The sequence below is a fragment of the Magnolia sinica genome, chromosome 14, assembly GCF_029962835.1.
Source record: "Magnolia sinica isolate HGM2019 chromosome 14, MsV1, whole genome shotgun sequence".
Classification (NCBI taxonomy): domain Eukaryota; kingdom Viridiplantae; phylum Streptophyta; class Magnoliopsida; order Magnoliales; family Magnoliaceae; genus Magnolia; species Magnolia sinica.
This window is the reverse complement of record NC_080586.1, coordinates 73,457,763-73,473,201: the sequence shown is the minus strand read 5'-3', so window position 1 is coordinate 73,473,201 and position 15,439 is coordinate 73,457,763. Positions and strand designations below refer to the sequence as shown.

Below are 15,439 nucleotides of genomic sequence, written 5' to 3'. Positions count from 1 at the left end.
CAGTTGCATGAACCGTGAAGCGAGCCGGAAATCATCCATTTCAAAACATTAGCAAGAGCTTGAGTCACAGGGCGGTGCCTGGTTAGACTGATCTTGCAGTTAAGCCGTAGAGACGGCTGGGTTTAGTAAACGTATGTACCGCATGTATGAAAGATATGGGACACCATGTTCATGTCCTGGCCAAAAGTCACAGGTATGGTCCACCATGGCTGTGATCTGGGACATTGCTTTCCACGCATCACTGTGAATGAACTGTATGGCATAGAGGGCAGTGAGCATGAGTTATCTACCACTGAAAAAGAGAGTATCATTGGCTGCCTTGACGAAGCTACGTGATAACTCCTGCCATTTCTACATGCTACTGGCCAACATCTACCAAATCATATACAGGACAAAAAAAAAACATTCTGGAGGACCATCATCAGCTTCTAATTGAAACTTGGTCGAGCTTTGTGATCTGCTCATCAGCTTCTAGTCGAAACTTGGTCAAGCCAACTCGACTCAGTGAGATTTCAAGCTGAGTTTCATATGTTACATGCATGGCACCCCTCAAAAATGTCCAAACATGGCTTTAATATGGGCTCTAACCAAGAGTGACAAAGATGCGAAACGGCCCACCATAAAATCTAGTCAAATCAGAGCTGCTGAATCAGTGTAGGCGTGGCCAAAACCTGCCGGGGCTAACTGACTAGTTGCAAACTAGAGCTGGAACGGTCAACCAGCTCCCAAGAACAGACTGAAAAGATGGGCCTTGCAACACTCAGCCCAGTCCAAAACTGAAGTGGGCCAAAAGGAAACAAGCTAGGAGGGAAAGTTCACCCTTAAACTTCACTGGGCCGCACGGCCTATTTTGGGCACGACCATTCATCTGGCCCAGATGAATAGTCTGAATGGATTGGATTTTATACATACCACACAATAGACCTCCACTCTAATCAACAGGAGGCGGCAGCATTACTCTCAACATGTTCCATGTGCTATGGGACACCTGAGTTTTCAATCAAGCTGATTTTTGGGGAAGGACAAGTTGGATGGTCTGAATACATCACGTGGGTCCGACATATAGCCGGTGGTACTGTAGTACAATTGGAGCACGCCACAGTAGAAAGGGTTCTATCAAAATTTCAAAATCCAATTAATTCACGGGTTTAGACGTTCCTCTTGTTGGAAAGCACGGAAGGTGAGCCCTCAAGATCTGACGGTCTACACGTAGTTTGGAACCTTCACAAAGCAGAAGAACGGTGCTTCAACGGCCCGCCTATCTACTACTGGAGCAGATGGAACTATTCACACCTCTGATCCTACGGTATATAGTGGCCCCGGATTGCGATCTACGGATCAGATCGTCCCAAGGACAAGCTAAAATGGATAGACTATAGCGCACACAATATCTCTCTGTATACTGATCATCAACCATGATGATCAATGTTGATGAAAGGATCCATCATCAACAATGATCATTAACGGTGATGATCAGATCCATCACTAATGGTCATGATCACAGGTAAAGGTTGAACTCTCTTCATATTTAAGCACTTTCTTTATTTTTTTCTTATAATAATATATGTGATATAATTAGGCTTGATGTGTTTAGATCTAACCCCTCCTTATTTTTCATTGGAAAATATAAAACATAGTGCTTAAATGCTCCCTATAAAAAAAAAAGGTTGTGCATAACCTGAGTGGGAGTTTATTCTCCTTCACCAAATGATGCATGCAACCAATAATGAAAAGTTGCACATTATATTAATTTATTCTTATAAAAGCATTAAACTCATCTTAATAGAGAACTTGATTGTTCTACACCACCCATTCGGGTATGTAGACTTTCAAATTTTGTAAAAATGTATTAACTACTTTTATACTCTAAAAATTTGTATAACACATAGAAATGCTGATGATTAGTGTCAATACCTTAGATCATAGCTAAGTAGTGATACTCATGCAATGTAGAGATGAACACCAAAGCATTAATTGCTGAACAACTGAAAGGACAATATTTCGATGGCAACAACTACGAAAACTGGTCCCGCGCGGTGCGATGCTTTCTGGACGAGGACGACATATCTCACACACTCGATGTAGTTCAAGAGGAACCCATCTTGTCTGAAAATGAAAATTTACAAGAACATAGCGTTGCGATGACTCGCAATAATAAGTGGCGAAAATAAAATTGTTCAGCCCGTAATGTCCTTCTTATCACTATGCACAAAGAACTTATACCTACGTATGAAGTGCATGAAACCGCTAAGGGAATCTGGGAAGGATTGACAAATATCTATGCACAGAAGTTAGATGCGAAAGTTTGGGCTATGGAATTAGAATTCCAGGAGTATACGAACACTCAATCTCATCCTATGTTGTATTTCAATACAACAACATCAGTCAAACCGATCTCTACGTATGCTTAAGATATGACATAATGTAGACTAGCCATTATGACCCCCACGTGTACAAAAGTTATGGTATAACATATATTTGTGATGTACACGCATGTGATACATTACTTAGATCAATCCTTACAATTTGGTATACATGAACCAATACCATTTGAAAGCCTTGGATTCCAATCCAAAAAGAAAGGATAGGCCACTTATCTTTTTAGATGAAAATAATCGGAGATCCACCGTTAAATGCTTTGATACTACTGTTGGGAAGCGCGGAAGGTGAGCCCTCAAGATCTGACTGTCTACACGAAGTTTGGAACCTTCACAAAGTAGAAGAACGGTGCTTCAACGGCCCGCCTATCTACTACTGGAGCAGATGGAACTATTCACACCTCTGATCCTACGGTATATACTGGCCCCGGATTGCGATCTATGGATCAAATCGTCCCAAGGACAAGCTAAAATGGACAGACTATAGCGCATACAATATCTCTCTGTATACTCTCGGTTTATCGTTTGACTCAATTGCTTTTACACGAGAGAAGCGCATTCCTTTTTATAAAAGAGGAATGAGAGTTTGGGTGGGATTGGGATAAGGCCAAATAATCCGATAAAATCCCTATCTTCAATTAAAAATCGAATTCATATTTGAATTTTGAAATTTAATTCAAAGGAAGAGACCGGAGAAACGTACCCACTAGTGATTGCTCACAAGTGGGCCCCACTGGCCTACGTCCAACACCTCTATGGTACAACCATAGTAATTTTGATCCAATTTGATCAGAATCATAAATTGAGAAGACTTTAAGAACCTTCAGTTTCATTTCCCACTAATGCCTGTTTGGTTGAAGGCGAATTCATTCCATGATTTCAACAGTTCCTTGAAAATATTAAGAGTTGGCTCCAATATTTCTTGGAGAGTTGACTATATTTTTTTATTGTTTGTTTGATACATATTGGGTTGCTTGGAAAATATTTTGTTTTAATTCTATAGATTGTAAAAAAGCTGGAGGAAATAATGGAATCAATGTGAAATGGAATGTATCAAAATGGCATGAATTGAAATCTTTTTGAAAGGCTTAGAATCATATTGGAATGCAAAAAGGGTGGACTTTTTAAAGCGAGTCCACGTTTATTTCCTTTTTTTTAAAATTACCAAACTGTATATTTTATTGGGCTTATTATATTATGTCAAATTTCACATATAGTAATTTGGGATTTTAAAACAGATTTACTTAATGCATACCAATTATAATCATCCAAACACAATTTTTGGATTCCAATATACTTTAGCTACAGACATCCATACAACTGAGGATTTCAATTTGCATTGATTCTATTTACCATGTGATTTGGATTCCATGCATTTAATCTGCAAAGATTCTGAATGTTACCTCTTAAGAATGGAATTTACTAACAAAAAAGTGTGAATTAAACTTCTTAAAATAAAATTAAGAAAATTACTTGGTCGTAAAATATAAAGACCAATGATCAAAACCCTTATAAGTTTTGACCAAACCTTGCAAGGTCAAATCAAAGCAAGAGAGAAAATCATTGGGAAAAAAAATGAAGAAAAATAAAGTGAAAGAGTACGGAAGAAGAAAGAAAATGAAAATATAAGGAAAATAAGGATCTTCCCCACCGCGAGGAAAACGTGTACCAAAAGCAGAATTAGCGAGTCCAAGATTGGCGAGGAGATCCTCCGCCTTACTTGGTCTTGAGACATCTCATGGCGACACCAAAAAACCTCGTCTCATTGGGGCCCGATGCCCAACAAGGCAGCAAAAGAAGAATGTATATGAGTGTAAAAATTCTCTTCCACAGAAAATCAACAGCTCAGATTGTGTAGAAAATGCTTCCATTATCAAGAAATTATGGCCTCAGTTTCTTCAAGGGGGTAATTTATTGATAATTAAAAATGCTGGGATCCTTAATTAGACCAGCCAACCTACGACAATCATGCAACCGAAATGAAAGCCCATGACCAAGTACCACAATCGACCACTGAACTTTGCACTGCTCCAATGGCTGAGTCCAAGAACTTTGCACTGCTTGGAGGGTGGCAATGGATCAGGTCAACCCATGGGTCAATTGGCTGCCCTGCTTCAAAGCCGGGTTGGGTAGCAGGTTGGGCTTGGGTTAGGCACGGATTTCATCCCACCCGACCCGACCTGCTCATGCATGCATTAAAGGGCTCAGCCAAATGACCCAAAACAAATATACCATACTATGATTTTGATCCTTCTAAATCAAGAGAGAATTTAACAGCCAAAGAATGCCATCACGACAAGATCAAGAACAACACTGCTTTGGACATGCAGAAGTGGCAATAAATAGCAACTGACTCTTGGCATCCTGGGTCAGATTGGACCACCCATCCAGATTACAATTAAATGGGTACAGCCGGGCTTCTGCTCAGGAAATTTTAAGTGGGTTGGGTCGAGTCATAGGCTAATGCTGCATTGCCGGTTGGGCTTGAGGCTCAAGAAATTTTAAGTGGGTTGGGTTGAGTCATAGGCTAATGTGTTGTGGGTTGGGTTAGGGCTAGATTTATTGGCTCATTTATTAAATGGGCTGCTGACCCTGACCCAGACCTAACCCAACCCATTGGCAGGCCAATGTGCACGACCAACACTCGACCCATGTCTAAGAGTGATTTAACTGCCCCGCGTGATGTAATATGGAGCGCCCACCACTGATTTAAAGAGGGGATTACCTGCATTTTGAACCAGCACGATGAAGGGTCGGGATGGCCATGTACAACATGGTGAGCATTCCCTCCCAACTTGTTCCCTGTTGAGTAGCCCAGCCCACCTGATTCACTTATCAGCCTGAGTTTACAGCCCTTCGGGTAACATTTGCTTAAGCATATGGTGGGTGGGAGGGAGCAGCTTTTATACGGCAGCACACGTGAGTAGGAATGCCATTTTTGGCAAGAAAAGAACACCAATTTTCAGGAATCCAAATTTCTCTTTCTTCAATATCCTTATATATATATATATATAAAAACAAAGAATTTCCAAATAAGATACATAGTTAATGAAAAGTCAAACAAAAGTTAAATAAGATTACAACAAAAGGGGTTTAAAACCCTACATTACATGTTACACTTGAGGAGAAGTAACCTCTTAAATTGTTGAAATTCAAGTAGAAGAGGATGATCAGTGTTGCCTCCTTAGTAAATCAGTCGATGCTCATTCTAAAGCAATCCGCAACTGAAGAATAATTAAAATCAATACACCTGCAGATGGAAAATGGGTATACCAGTTGGCAAATTATCTGTGTTTGATGAGATGACATTTGATAAGAAGCTACAAGAATAGGTGCTACATTCTTCAAGCAACAGAGCATAAAGGCCACATTCAATACATTTAGGGCTGGCTTTGTCAAAATCTAAAATCGATCAAGAACATGGCCATGCTGATCTCAATTCAGGAAGAATTAATAAATGGGTGAGGCCCATGCTTGACAACTTATTGAAACATGCCAATTTGACTTTTGAAAAAAAATAATATTAAAAAAAAAAATGTGTCAAAATGCCCTAACCAGCACAAACAACTCCAAAAATTGGACAAGGGCCACCTCGAAACAGTAAGATACTTTATTTGGCAAATAAATCAATCACAAAAAGACAATCGAAAAAAAAAAAAAAAAAAAGGTAAATTAAAAAGGGATATTCATATAGTTTCAAATGAAATTAACAATTAGAAGTTTAAACCAACAAATCATCACCTAACAAACTACAAAATCACAATATACTCATTTCAAGACATGTTAATGACAATGAATATTAGAATGAATAACAATTGCTCTCTTAGAAGATTCAGAAAACCCAGAAAAAAAAGAAAAAAGACCCTAGTTTTCTTCATGTGCTTAATACTACAACAAAAAAGAACTAAAACTTAGGGGCAAGCTAAAATGTTTGAGTGAGAAATTTCTACTCATCAACCTCTACAACATAGAAATTGGGAAAAAATAAAGTGAAATGAATTTTTTTTTTGGTGTGGGTGTGTGGGCATGTGCATGTTAACTATTATCAGTGCAGAGTCAACATATGCCTCTTTAAGCTTACACAAGAGTCTACCATATAAAATTGCTTCATCATCCCCGAGATTTCTTCATAGCTTATTATTCCACAGAATACATCCCCAATAACCTCATAGCAATCATTCACCTCTTCATCCTTGAAAAGGGAGGGAAAAAAGAGAGGCTAAGAATCAGAATGAAGGAACATCACCTGGATCCTTACTCTTGCACGGGTGGTAGACTCTCGGGAGTTTCAACACCCGGTCAAGGGTTTGAGTATCCATAGGTGGTGAAATTCCACTAGCGTGAGTGTATGGGGGTGTGTGTGCATGTGTTTAAAAAAAAAAAAAAAAAAAAAAGGAGGAACATCACCTATCCATGTATCTTTCCAGAATTTCAGCCTATCATACTGATATCCACCCAAATTCCACTACCTTATGAAGAATATGTGTCAAGACAACTGACTTAAAAAGTTTCTAACACATGGCACATTTTGATAACATCACTAGGATGCTTTGTCCCTACTCACGTAAAGGAGTGTCTAAGTGCCCTGCCAAAACCAAGAGTAGAATTGTCCAGGTAATCATACCACGACATCTAAAGCCATTACATGCTGAAGAGAATTTAGGAGCTCCATGGTTTATTATGTTAGACAATTCGATCATCTATGGGGAGAACACAGAGTGGTCCCATGGCTAGTTCATAGAAGAATAGGTTCATCAAATTACAGATCACGCCCATCAGGCATACTAATTAATATCCAGTTGTCCAAATTGAAGATCTAGACCATCTAGCAATCCAGATTAATTATTTAGACCAGACTGAGGGTCCAGATTTATCTGATGAAAGTCAGCACAATATCCACGTTCCTGATGCGTATTCAGGGCCATATCAACAACCTGATTGGACAACAGGGTCCATAAATCCATATGGTTTCCTACTGAATTAGTTTTTTTAGTTTGAGTTAGTCAAGACTTGTTGCAGATGTTTCCCTTTCACATGTTTGTCACTTTAGGGCCAATTCTCAGGTAACAGATGATGTCTAAATGACATGAACCTGTTTGAAAGCCCATTAAAATTAGCTCCCAAGACAAGCAGTTCAGATATCATTTGCACAAGTTACAGCTGATTACGGCAAAGCATGATAGTTGCAATGGGGTTCAAGAATGATCTAGTTATAATATTTTATTGAGATAGATGGTTAGGATTAGAAGTAGTTGTTTGCTAGGATTATGTTATGGTTTCTTTTTGCTTGAAGAAGAAAGTATATAACCATGTAAAGACCATTTTACGATGATATTTTGAAGGATTATGATGTTTTGAATGAACTGAACTAGTTCTCTTCAGTTTATTGTGATTCACGCTTCGACAGTTGTGATTGCCTTTGGGGCCGCTTTAGTACAATGCCACTAGGTTTTGTGAACGTTGAACGCTGGGATCGCGTTGATGAGGGCCTTGTTCAGGCTCTTTTTGCTCATGTGCTCATGGTTCAACTCAGGGTATTAAATGTTTGACTTGGAGTCACCACTAACCAACTCCGATTTCCGTAGTCGGCTAGACCCTGCAGAATCTTTAAAAACCAGAGAATCCAAGGATCCCTTCTCTTATAATGACGCTTGATTTGGGACTTGGGTTGATACAGGACCTCGGTGACAGAGAATGAAGGTGTTAGGCACCTTCTCTGCCCACACGCGAGTGTGGTCTCTACTTTGTAGGATTTAATGAATTTCAAGGGATTCAATTGTCTAACTCCTTGGATGGATGGATGATGCATGATGTAATGTCCAACTTGATTGGAAGTGAGGGATCGAAACATTGAGGAACCGTCGGGACTTGTTTACTTGAGAGAGACAGTAAAAAAAGGGGAATTTTAAATGAGTGATAATGCGAAGGTGCAATGCCCAATTCAGGAGTAGAAGTGAGGGATTAAAACACAGGTAATCCGCCAAGACCCGTTTACCTAAGAGAGATGGCAAAGGAAAGAAAAATATGAATGATGCAAAGGTGCAATGTCCAGCTCAAGAGTGGGAGTGAGGGATCGAAACACATGCGATCCGCCAAGACCTGTTTACTTAAGAGAGAGAAGTAAAATATTCTGGTCAGTCCAAGTTTTCGGTGTGGCAGGATTTGGGAAAATCGTCAAGCCCCAAAGCATACACTTGAATAGACTAGAAAGGGGTGGGTTGTTATGATAAATGCAACAATGATAAAGATCTCTCTCTCTCTCTCTCTCTCTCTCTCTCTCTCTCTCTCTCTCTCTCTCTCTCTCTCTCCTTGGTGGATAGATGGGATGGGCTATAGCTCTCCCTATCCCTCTCCCTCTCTCAAGGGTATGGTGTGTCTCCCCTCTTGGTGTGTAGAAATGAAGTGAAGGGGTATTTCTAGGTGAGGGAGTCGTAAAGTGGTGATTTTGGTGAAGTTTGGGGGTAAATGAAGGCTTCGAGGGCTGCGGTTGGTGGGGGGAAAGAAAGTAGCACATGACATTCTCCAATTGCCCAAGGGTTATGGTGGAAATGGTAATAAGAGTGAACTTCAAGGGTAACTTGGTCCTTCAGGCCCAAGAGCAACACTCGAGGTGTGGGGTAGAATTCTCTCCTCCACCTAAACGAACCTCGGGTTGTAGAATCATCCATGTGGCACCTCATGGTTTGCACCCCCTTTTTTATCGAGAGCTTTGGTAGGACACGGATTTCCTGTGAAAGCCTTTCGTAGGAAGTTCCTGCGCAAGGATGCTGGGTGGGGCCCACCGATATGTTTGTGAGAAATCCACCCCATCCGTCCGTTTTGAGAGATCAGTTTAGGATGTGTGTCTAAAATTGAGGTGGATACAAAACTCAAGTGGGTCACACGAAAGGGAAAATTGGGGAAGGAAATTCCCACCGTTGAAATCTTCCTGAGCTCCACCTTGATGTTTATATGTTATCCAAACCGTTTATAAGGTCATTCCCAATGGGATGAAGTGAAAATACCAAAACGATAGCTTGATACAAAACTTTTATAGCCATAAGAATGCTTCAACGGTTCTCATTGAATTGCCACTGTTTCCTCTCCCGTGTCCCACTTGAGTGTTGTATCCACCTCACTTTTGGACATACGTCCTAAAATGAGCTCAAAAAACGGACGGACGATGTGGATTTCTCACAAACATCTCAGAGGGACCCACCCAGCATCCTTACGCAGGAACTTCTTGTGAAAGGCTTTCGCAGGAAATCTGCGTCCGCTTCGGTAAGCCTTCAGTACCCTTTGAACTTCCAGATTTCGAACTAATTTAGGTTTAAGGTTATCTAGGCTTGGTTTTGGGCTTTGAATTGGACTTGGGTTTTAGGACTTTAGGTTTTGACATGCATAGATCAAGCTGCATTGTCCTGAGTGGGGTGTGTACAGATGCCCCTCTTTGGCAAGGGTTGCGCACAACCGAATGCCAAAGTGAGTAGACAACCCACCACACTGGTCAGACTATGATGTGGTCTGGATTTGTTGCTTGCATTGGTTTCTGTGTTAGCTGATTGTCTAGAAAAAGAGTAATTGACACATCGTGAGGTTTTGAGGAAAACATTGTGATTGTCCCTCCGCTTTCCGTAGCATTACAGGCATCTAATCACAACCCTTTCACATAGCATCAAGAATAAATCTGGAAAGTAGTGCCTCTACGCTTTGTGGCCTTACGAGGATCCCCCTACTATCTAGATCTGAAGTGTAGCGATCATCCTAAGACTACTTGCTTAATTTGATCATCAAAATAGTTAGTTGCCCTGCACTTTCTATAGCCTCACAGGGAGGAACTCACTACATCAACTTCGACCCAATCAAGCTTTTACAAGGATCCCAGACTAGGTATGTGCAGGTGACCTTTTCTTCCATACAATCTTCTAATTTTGACACTTAGGTTACAACCGATCGTTTCCATCATTTAAACAGTTGCCTTGACCAGAGCTAGGCTCATCACTCATTCACCGCATCTAGCAATTGTACGACCATCTTGACACTGGAGTTAAGTTGACCATACTTTATTTTGCATACAGATTCAATGACTCCAGGGAAACCACAAGAAGCCGAATCTTATTTTGCTATTGTGTTGGTTCCCACCTAGAGGTATGGAAGACCACTTATTACCTCAGACACGGGGCATTTATTATTTTATTTTAAAAAAAAATTGTTGTTTCAAAAGTGGTTAGCTACCCTACACTATCTATGGCCTTTGGGGAAGTCACTATGCCAACTTGGACCCGACCAAGCTTTTACAAGCATCTCGAACTAGGTATGTGCGGGTGACCTTTTTCGTACAATCTTCTGATTTTGACATTAAGGTTACAACTGATCTTTTCAGTCATTTAAATGGTTGATGTGACCAGAGCTGTGCTTACCACTCCATTACATCTAGCAATTGTACGACCATCCTGACATTGGAGTTCAGGTTGACCATACTTTATTTTGCATACGGATTTGATGACTTCGAGGAAACCACCCAATTGTACGACCATCACATTACCTCAAACACCAAGCGCTTATTTTGAAATTTTTTGTTATTTTGAAAACTGCCCTACTTGGGGAGCAATGCTCTTGGGGATTTTATTACAGCGGTTTTTCGAGATTTTCTAGGCCATCACCTAAAAACACCCATCCGAAGAGGGGGGAGGAGTGGCATTGTCGGAGGGTTTTTACTTTGGCCCTCTCTCTCTCTCTCTCTCTCTCTCTCTCTCTCTCTCTCTCTCTCTCTCTTTGGGATAAGCCCAACTTGTCCTTTCATCTCCACCGAGGGTACCACTGCGGATGATCAAAACCGATTTCCGAAAATGTGTCCAACTCCTCCTATTGCTCACACTAGGGATTTTTGAGGGTCGCGATCAGAGATGGTTTTTATTGAAAATATTATGGATGATTTTGAAAGATGATACAGTCCGTCATCAAGTGATCCAACAGTTGCGATGGATACGTTTTTTATTGAAATAATTTTTATGATTTTATCTTTCTCTACATTTTCCTTCTCTCTCTCTTATCTTCTTTTTCTCTTTACCTTTCACTTATCACCTCTCATCTTTCACTCTTACCTCCAATTTCTCTCTTATTAACTTCCACTCTTTTCGTTTTCTCTTTAACTTCTCACTCATCAACCCATTCTTTTCTGATTTCTCATTTATCCCTTCTCACTTATCTCTATAATTTCTCGCTTATCACCTTTCACTTTTTCAACTTCTTACCTATCTCTCCTTTTATCTTTTTTACCATTACTTTCCTCACCTCGCTTGTCGCTTCCAAGATGATTTCCCTCTACCCCATGCTTCTCTTTTACAAGAGAATCGAGTTCTTAAGTCTCATCAACAAAAGGAGGATAGGTGGCCCATAGTGTGCCGCCTAGCACCTGTTTGTCCCCTGGTTTTTGTCAGTGAGTTGTCTTGTACATGTATTCCTTTCTCCTATAACTCTCTTCCCCATTTCGTTCCAACAACACTCCCCTCCCTTCACTCTCACTTCTTTCATTTCTTCTCCTTTTATCTCCCCTTCACCTTCTCTACTCTGTCTTTCCTTCCAACTTTTCATCCCATACCCTTTTGTTTAAGGCAAGTCCTTCCATGTGATCCTTGACAGTGTTTTAAATAGTGTGTAACGTATAGCGTGGTGTTTGGCCCTTTATAGTGTGTGGCGTAAGCTACATGAAACTTGACATTTTTAAATTAAAATAATAGAAAAATACAATAAAATTTACAAAATGCATAATTCCTTTTGAGTTCTTGACTGTGAATCTAAATCATCAACCAAATCATTCCATGCAAAATTTTCGTCTCTTTGCCTCTAGACATCTCTAAGTGTGACCTCTTTTTTATTTATTGAAACATCACAAATTCACAATAGGACCACAATTTGGATGGTCTGGATTGATCTGAGTGCTTTATCGACAATATGGACCACAATTTAGATGGTCCAAATTGATCTAATGTAGTGACACATGTGATGGGGATGAGTCACCACCAATTTAAAATAGGTGTTGAACTAGCAATAGAAGAAAAACTTTTAAAAAGGAGATTTCGAGTAGCATACGCTACCTGGACTACACACTACGCTACACTACATGTAGTGTACGGTACATGCCCCGTAGCTTACAATACCAGGGAATTTCACTACCTACTTACGCTACGAGCACTATAAAAAACACAGGTCCTTGAGAACAACCGAGATGGAAAAGGAATCATAACACCTGTTCTCCTTGACCCGTACCTTAGTATTTCAAGCCACGGTTATCATCCCTGATGATTTGGTGGCATCCAAGACCACCCAATCTTTGCTCTTACTCCCCAAACAGAGTCCATGAACGCCCGATCAAAGCTCTGCAATTTGGTCTCATGTAAGGCAATAATCTGAGCCTTAAGCCTGCGACAAGTGAGCTTGTTGCCCAAGCCTCACACATTCCAACAAAGAATCTTCACTGGCCAACCAATCTAGCCCCTCTACTCTTCTTGGACCCGCTGATTTTGGCCAATTGATCTAGCCCCTCCCTCCCGCCCGCCCGGCCTTGGGAGTTTACTTCACCTTCAGTTGCTAACCTAAACAAAGGACCTCTTTCATCAAAGAAATGAAGTGTCTCCAGAAGTTCTTCGCTGTTGCCAAAAGAAATTACCACCAGCTTGCTCACACGTCCTATAACATCCCTAACCCAGGCCAACTCCTTTTCCAAAAGGATCAGAAGGCCCCATTACCTACTTCAATCAATGGTATGAACAATGGAGATTCAATCCCATATCACTCCTCACCAAGACCCCTCGAGATTTAAAGGGGAGACACCGATAGTATCTTCGGTAGAAGAGTAGCATCATCCTTGGTATCCCAAAGGCCCAAGGTCTTATTCTCACCTTCAAAAATCTAGAGCTTGGGGAATCAACACCAAAGCCTCATCTCCCATGGTGTTATCGGCCGCATCTCATCTTTCTGCAAAAAAAAAAAAAGATCTCCCCACTAGCAACAGTTGCTTCCCCTTTGTTATAAAGCATCAAAGAAGTGGAACCAAGCTCCTTCAAATATGGTTGAGCCTAGTTTATCCTCGTCAAGGATCAGTGACCCAGACTCCCTGCAATCACAATAAACGGGAGAACAACTTGCATCTCGCCTAAAATAGGGCTCGCAGTGCCACATGTGCTAGGAAAATGCCTCGCTAGAACATGAGTGACGATCTTAAACGTATTCGCAACATTACCCTGAGCGAGTGAGAGAGAAACTCCCTAGACAAATCTTAAAAGAGAGAGAGATTCTCTTTGGACACGTGTACTCGAGCCCATGTCTTCCTCTTCAACTAGTGCAATCGAAGGGCTAGCCAAACACCTGTCCTCCAAACCAGCAGTCTCGTCTCCGAACCTCAGCCAAATCCATCCACATGGTTCGAACTAACTGTGGCTCGTGCTTGAACTTGGATCCTTCTTGCACATGCGTCACCATCACATCTCGTCAGGTTAGCAGCATCTGACACTTGACTACCACCACGACCACACCTATCGTTGTTTGGAAGAGAGCAGCGCTCTCTCCACATGTCACAGCGACAAACACCTTTTCGCATGTCACCTTGCCCCCTTTAGATACTCCGTTGGAGCAACCAAAAGGTTTTAAATAGTGAGCCCACCCCCACCCCCTTCGCAGACACTCCTCACCATTGTACTCAACTGTTTAGAATCCCCTGCCTTGACACAAGAGGCCCACTCATTGTTTGACACTGGCTCATCTAATGATCATTTCAAACAAGAACAAATGCTTAAACATTTAATTGGTTGAAAGCCTCTGAGGAATAACCGGCGTACTCTTTGTGGATTGGAAATAACTCCCTCTGACTTGCCAGTCACACATGCCTCCACTTCAGGTAATGCATTTGTTGAAGGGATTGAAGCTCCCCACCCTCTTTCACCTGACTTTGACTGCAGATTACCTGAAACCATAGTTCATCTTCGTCGTCTATCCACTTCTAAAGAGACACCCAACTTGTGGCCTTCAAACTCATCAAACCTCCATCAACTTCTCTTTATATTGATGTTCTTCCTCATGTCATTTCCCCACAAGAACGGGACCCATTAACGCAAAGATCTATATACTTTGGTAATGAGGCTCATTTCTTCCTTAATTTCATTCTAACCATTCGAACCTCCTATTAGTGGATTTAATGTTGTTTTAGTCACCTCTTTAGCACAGGAGTCAAATAGAAGCCAACAACTTTTCTAACCATGCCTCTAGAGGTATCCCCTAAAATTGTGGCCCAAATGTTTTTGAACCCATCTATGGATCATTTAGCCAACTTCGTATGTATTTCATTAGCCCTTCTACAAATGCCTGCCTGACTTGCGATAACAAACAATTCATATTTATATGAGGATCTTGTTTAATCCAAAACTTTGAAGAATTCAACCATTTAATCAGGCACTCACCTTCCAACAGGCCCCATCTAAGTGTCAACCACTCCAAAACACCTGAGATGGAAATTCTTTTGACGACCAAGACCATCGAATTTCTTTGACGTCTTCTATGCATCTTCATCACCCCATAGAGTACTATTGTTACCATTTCTCTCCCATTTTCCTCATCCACCCAACTGACCCTTCACCTTCCAATCACCGCACCTCCTTCCTGCCCTTTTGAACAAACCGATCTTACATTTCTTACTCCAACACCTTACTCAACCACTTCCATGAATGAACTTCCACATCAATCAAGGAATTAAGGACACTCAATACATTGGGGAGGATTGGACTCCATGTTGTGCATCTCTTATGAAGGTTATGAATGCTTCAAACTTAGGAACCTTACCCACATTTAGCTTAGAAATGAGATTATATCCATAGGTCAAAAAAAAAAAAAAAAGACTCGAGCCAAATATCATAAATTGGACAATCATCCACTTTCCTGCAACTACCTTCCATTCAATCTAATGATAGATTCCTCATCTCCATCTTTTAAGTTGAACCAATTAACGAAAAGCTTTAAATTTTTGAAGATTGATGTGGTCAACAATTACCACCTTAGTTACCATACCTCCACCTTTGTGCCATTCCTCT

At 40.9% G+C, this 15,439-nt stretch overlaps 1 protein-coding gene across 19 annotated transcripts in view; it reads right to left on the bottom strand.

Annotated features, from left to right (window-relative positions):
• Nucleotides 1-5,353: 5,353 nt before the first annotated feature.
• Nucleotides 5,354-15,439, bottom strand: part of LOC131226177 (histone-lysine N-methyltransferase ASHH3) — a 67,204-nt gene continuing 57,118 nt past the window's right edge. For 13 of the 19 annotated variants that reach the window (XR_009161668.1, XM_058221927.1, XM_058221926.1 and 10 more), the window contains one exon: nucleotides 5,354-5,628. Coding sequence is in view for 1 of the 19 variants with exons in the window: in XM_058221927.1 (XP_058077910.1) it covers nucleotides 5,571-5,628 (58 nt within the window). In the remaining 18 variants the exon portion in view is untranslated. Of the gene's footprint in view, nucleotides 5,629-6,471; nucleotides 6,571-15,439 lie in introns of all 19 variants that reach the window. The other 6 variants (XR_009161671.1, XR_009161672.1, XR_009161669.1 and 3 more) reach the window with 3 other exon arrangements.